Source organism: Nerophis lumbriciformis, linkage group LG14 (genome assembly GCF_033978685.3).
Source record: "Nerophis lumbriciformis linkage group LG14, RoL_Nlum_v2.1, whole genome shotgun sequence".
In the NCBI taxonomy this organism is placed as follows: Eukaryota; Metazoa; Chordata; class Actinopteri; order Syngnathiformes; family Syngnathidae; genus Nerophis; species Nerophis lumbriciformis.
In genome coordinates this window covers 27,911,803-27,917,802 of record NC_084561.2, presented here as the reverse complement: position 1 = coordinate 27,917,802, position 6,000 = coordinate 27,911,803, and the positions used below count along the sequence as shown (strand labels likewise).

At 41.0% G+C, this 6,000-nt stretch overlaps 1 protein-coding gene across 1 annotated transcript in view; it reads right to left on the bottom strand.

Moving 5' to 3' along the window:
* Window positions 1-394: 394 nt before the first annotated feature.
* Window positions 395-6,000, bottom strand: part of mpl (MPL proto-oncogene, thrombopoietin receptor) — a 28,426-nt gene continuing 22,820 nt past the window's right edge. The window contains exons 11-12 of the mRNA XM_061976359.2: window positions 1,387-1,474; window positions 395-1,317 (exon numbers count right to left, since the gene is read on the bottom strand). Coding sequence (XP_061832343.2) covers window positions 832-1,317; window positions 1,387-1,474 — 574 coding nt within the window. The 3' untranslated portion in view covers window positions 395-831. The remainder of the gene's footprint in view (window positions 1,318-1,386; window positions 1,475-6,000) is intronic.

The following is a 6,000-nucleotide window of genomic DNA, read 5'->3' as shown; positions in this document are numbered from 1 at the left end:
CAAATAAGTATTAGTTTAAGTGTATCGATTGTATGTCCATTGCTTCTAAATTCTGACCTACAAGGTGTCCTAAAAGTCTGGACACAATTGTAAAAATGTTGAAGAACAATTGGGACGGCGTGGCGCAGTTGGTTGAGTTCCTGGTTTGATCCCCACCTTCTACCAACCTCGTCACGTCCGTTGTGTCCTTGAGCAAGACACTTCACCCTTGCTCCTGATGGGTCGTGGTTAGAGCCTTGCACGGCAGCTTCCGCCATCAGTGTGTGAATGTGTGTGTGAATGATTGAATGTGGAAATAGTGTCAAAGCGCTTTGAGTACCTTGAAGGTAGAAAAGCGCTATACAAGTATAACCCATTTACCATAATTAAAAATAGCTATAAAAAATTACGTACAGTACTATTATTATACAATATCATTAATGAATATTAATTAGTTGTTTTGAATAATGATTAAATTTTTTTATAATTAAATAAAACACATCATATGTGCAGCTGGGATAGGCTCCAGCACCCCCCTCGACCCCGAAAGGGACAAGCGGTAGAAAATGGATGGATGGATGGATGTTTTTTATGTTCAGACTTTAGCACCAGCCATCCACCAATCATTGTTTTTGCAACCCGCTTGCTCCCTCTACTGGCTAAACGCTATGTAGTAACAGGTTTCCAACTGCATATGACTTAAAAACATGTTTATATATCACAATGTTTGCTTCAAATGCATTTTTTTTTTTGCAGAAATAAAGAAGACTGAGATACTGATACAGTAGAAAAGTTATGTGCTGATTTATTACCAGCATGCTCGTATTTGACAATAACATATGTGCAATGTAACTATAACTTGTTACTGCAGGGTAAGTTTGTATAAAGGTTGCCAGGCTCCCTAATGTCAGCCACTTTTTCAGTGACTGCAGGTTCGGAAAGAGGCAAGTAGGAATGGTTCAGTAAGTCATTGTCCAAGCCAGTGGGGACACAGACCGAGTCCTCGGTGCAGAAACAGTGACATGTTTTTGGAAGAAACTCACCCTCCATTCCCGGGCCTCTTATCTCCCCAAACTGCTCACAGACATACTTGTTTCCTGTGGCACATATAATGACACTCTCCCTGTTCAGAGTCACATAGTCTGGAAACACTTTCAGTTCTGTTCTGGGGCTTTCCTCTCCCTGGTCTCCGCTGCCGTGCTCTGGTTCTGACGACAGGAGTTGAGTCGATTCGTGGAATGACTTACCCAACCCTGAGACCTCCTGCTGAGACATGACCTCCACCAAAGAAGAAGAGCACGCCTCCTCAAAGTACTGTTTTGTCGTGACTGGGAGGTCCTGTAGATAAAGATGTTTGCTGAAGGTGTACAGAAGTGCTTGCTAAGTAGAACTTTTTCAGGTGTTTACCCAATTCTGCAAGTTGGTCTCAGTGAGGAAACTCTGAAGGACTTTGTCGAGGTTTGGCACAGGCGGCCACAACCACTGCTTCAGTTTTCTATGAGTGACAACACAACCTAGATTACAACTTGATATTAAACATTGTTATATATGTATTAAAAACTGTTTTTCCTCAAATTTCCTCCAGATAAATTCTAACAAAACGGAAACTCTGATAATCGCTCCCGATAAAAAGATCCCCCTGATCAAGAACTCCCTTGGTGCTCCGGGTGCATCTGTTAAAGGCTTATTGAAACCCACTACTACCGACCACGCAGTCTGATAGTTTATATATCAATGATGAAATCTTAACATTGCAACACAAGCCAATACGGCCGGGTTAGCTTACTAAAGTGCAATTTTGAATTTTGGGCGAAATATCCTGCTGAAAACGTCTCGGTATGATGACGTCTGCGCGTCACGTCACGGATTGTGGAGGACATTTTGGGACAGCATGGTGGCCAGCTATTAAGTCGTCTGTTTTCATCGCAAAATTCCACAGTATTCTGGATATCTGTGTTGGTGAATCTTTTGCAATTTGTTCAATGAACAATGGAGACAGCAAAGAAGAAAGCTGTAGGTGGGAAGCGGTGTATTGCGGCCGACTGCAGCAACACAAACACAGCCAGTGTTTCATTGTTTACATTCCCGAAAGATGACAGTCAATCTTTACCATTGGCCTGAGGAGAACTGGGACAACAGAGACTCTTACCAGGAGGACTTTGAGTTGGATGCGCAGACACGGTACCGTGAGTACGCATGCAGCTGCGGCTTCCAAACATTTGATCGCTTGCCCGTACGTGCGTGCCGCTATGTGCATGTCACGTACATAACTTTGAGGACTTGGGGAAATATATGTGCTGAATGAACTTTGGGGAGGTAAACGGTACTTTGAGCTGTGGGATTGAGGGTGTTGTGCAGGTGTTTGAGTTGTATTGGCGGGTTATATGGACGGGAGGGGGGAGGTGTTTGTTATGCGGGATTAATTTGTGGCATATTAAATATAAGCCTGGTTGTGTTGTGGCTAATAGAGTATATATATGTCTTGTGTTTATTTACTGTTTTAGTCATTCCCTGCTGAATATCAGGTCCCACCCGCCTCTCACAGCATCTTCCCTATCTGAATTGCTCCCACTGTCCTCTAGTCCTTCACTCTCACTTTCCTCATTCACAAATCTTTCATCCTCTCTCAAATTAATGGGGAAATCGTCGCTTTCTCGGTCCGAATCGCTCTCGCTGCTGGTGGCCATGATTGTAAACAATGTGCAGATGTGAGGAGCTCCACAACCTGTGACGTCACGCGCATATCGTCTGCTACTTCCGGTACAGGCAAGGCTTTTTTTATCAGCGACCAAAAGTTGCAAACTTTATCGTCGATGTCCTCTACTAAATTCTTTCAGCAAAAATATGGCAATATCGCGAAATTATCAAGTATGACACATAGAATGGACCTCATATCCCCATTTAAATAAGAAAATCGCATTTCAGTAGGCCTTTAAAAGTAGTCTCAGAAACCTTGGGGTTGTGTTTGATCAGTCAATGTCTTTTGAGGGTCACTGCCGTCAACTGACCAAAAACTGTTTTTATCATCTCAGAAAGATTTCTAAAGTAAGAAATTAGTTGTCAAAATTGGATCTTGAAATGATCATTCATGCGTTCATTTCGTCTCGCATTGACTATTGCAATTCTCTCTTCACTCTTTTCAACAAGTCCACGCTAAAGAGACTTCAAACTGTACAATATACAGCTGCCAGACTTTTGACCGATGCACTTAGAACAGCCCATATCACCCCCTTTTCATCCAGTCTTCATTGGCTTCCAGTTAAAGTCCGCATTGAGTTTAAAATTTTAGTCCTGACATTCGGTGCGTTGCATGGTGGGGCCCCTCAGTACATCACTGACTTGCCATGTCCCTACTCTTCAGGGCGCAGCCTCCCGTCTTCAGGCCAGAGTCTTCTAAAGTTCCCCAAAACTCGTTTTAAAACCCGTGGAGACCTGGCATTCCAAGCTATAGCTCCCAGACTTGGGAACGATTTGCACCAGTCCCTCAGTGATCTTGACTGTGTTGAAACTTTTAAGAAACATTTGAAAACTTCTCTTTTTAGTAAAGCTTGTAGTTAATGCACCTTTTAACTATCAATTTTAATCCACTTTGTATCCTTTTTATGATGTTGCCCCTGTTGTTTTAATTGAATTGTTTTACTTCACCTATGTTTTGTACAGCGCTTTGTGATTTTATCTGTGAAAAGCACTTTATAAATACAATTTACTTAATTCCTTACTATTATATTAAGTCAGGATGTCCCTTTCGACAGTTTTGGCCTTTGATCCCAATCAGATTTTTTGGCCTCGGGACCGATCCGATTTCGAGTCCCAATTCGATACTTTGACAAAATATGTTTTATAGCAAGTAACTTAAGTAAACATAACGATTTTTAAGAAGCTTATCGTATTTTTTTTGTGGTATTGAATGCTACACATATATTTTTTTCTACCAAATAAAGTAGCGAGTGCACAATAACTAAACACAACAAAATCTACTATTGACTTAAATTACGTGGGTTTTGCCATCAAAGCCTTCCTTTAACCAGAGACCCTGAGTTTGTAAACAATAACAACAACTCCACCAAAATGTGTTTCTAAAAATAAGAACAAGACGTTTTCACACTGGTACTATTCCAGGTATCCATCATATCAACATCTGGATCTATCACCCCTACTTTACATTGAAGGTGAAGCCATTCCTTTTCGTCTAGTCCTCACTGGAGGACTAGTGGAAAGTTTCTGGAAGAAACTTTGTTTATTTTCCGCCATGGTAGTGAATATTAATATCTTAGCTTCATGCTGTCGATAGACGACGTGTTCATAAAGAGTCTTTATTATCATTATGCAAACATAACACCATTTTCAGTGAGGAACTCAATAAAAGGAAACATTAAAATACTGACAGAAACATAACAAAAAAATGTATTTGAAAAATATTGCAGCTTGCTCTCAAATTTGAGCCGGTGTTCTGGCAAGACATGCACCCTCCTGGAATTCATGCAACTCATGCATGTGTGTGACAGCGAATACGGAAATGCATCCCTTCTGAAGGAATCTTTCACGTGAGTACAATCTTAAAGTACTAGTAGAATGGAAAAACAAGTTGCCTCTATATTGACGCTATTATCATATATATATATCTGATGTATGACCCTGAAGGACTTACTAAGTTTGCGAGCAAATAGATATGATCAAAATAGTATCACACTCATGGAGATTCCCGAGCCATTTTGAGAGATGATGAGCTAGCCAATCACGTGATCGCGTGACTTAGAGGTAGGAATCACAGATCCTTAATCACTAACAACAATGCAAATCATACAGACTTTGTGAGAGCCAACGATTACTTTGGGAAAATGTATGATCCTGAATATAAGGAGGATGAGCTATAAGTTTTCAATCCGTGTGCTAAACAGATCCAGCTTTAGTGAAACACTAAGCATCATGTAGCAGTATTGTTAAGTGCTAAACAAGAAATACAAACTACAAACATACAAACCCCGTTTCCATATGAGTTGGGAAATTGTGTTAGATGTAAATATAAACGGAATACAATCATTTGCAAATCATTTTCAACCCATTTGAATATGCTACAAAGACAACATATTTGATGTTCAAACTGATAAACATTTTTTTTTTGCAAATAATCATTCATTTATTAAAAGAAGTTGATGCCAGCAACACGTGAGAAAGAAGTTGGGAAAGGTGGCAATAAATACTGATAAAGTTGAGGAATGCTCATCAAACACTTATTTGGAACATCCCACGGGTGAACAGGCAAATTGGGAACAGGTGGGTATAAAAGAAGTTTTCCATGAAATGCTCAGTCATTCACAACCAAGGATGGGGCGAGGGTCACCACTTTGTCAACAAATGCGTGAGAAAATTGTTGAACAGTTTAAGAAAAGCCTTTCTCAACCAGCTATTGCAAGGAATTTAGGGGTTTCACCATCTACGGTCCGTAATATCATCAAAGGGAGAAATCACTGCACGTAAGCAGCTAAGCTTGTGACCTTCGATCCCTCAGGCTGTACTGCATCAACAAGCGACATCAGTATGTAAAGGATATCACCACATGGGCTCAGGAACACTTCAGAAACCCACTGTCAGTAACTACAGTTGGTCGCTACATCTGTAAGTGCAAGTTAAAACTCTCCTATGCAAGGAGAAAACCGTTTTTCAACAACACCCAGAAACGCCGTCGGCTTTGCTGGGCCTCAGCTCATCTAAGATGGACTGATTCAAAGTGGAAAAGTGTTCTGTGGTCTGACGAGTCCACATTTCAAATAGTTTTTGGAAACTGTGGACGTCGTGTCCTCCGGACCAAAGAGGAAAAGAACCATCCGGATTGTTATAGGCGCAAAGTTGAAAAGCCAGCATCTGTGATGGTATGGGGGTGTATTAGTGCCCAAGACATGGGTAACTTACACATCTGTGAAGGCGCCATTAATGCTGAAAGGTACATACAGGTTTTGGAGCAACATATGTTGCCATCCAAGCAACGTTACCATGGACGCCCCTGCTTATTTCAGCAAGACA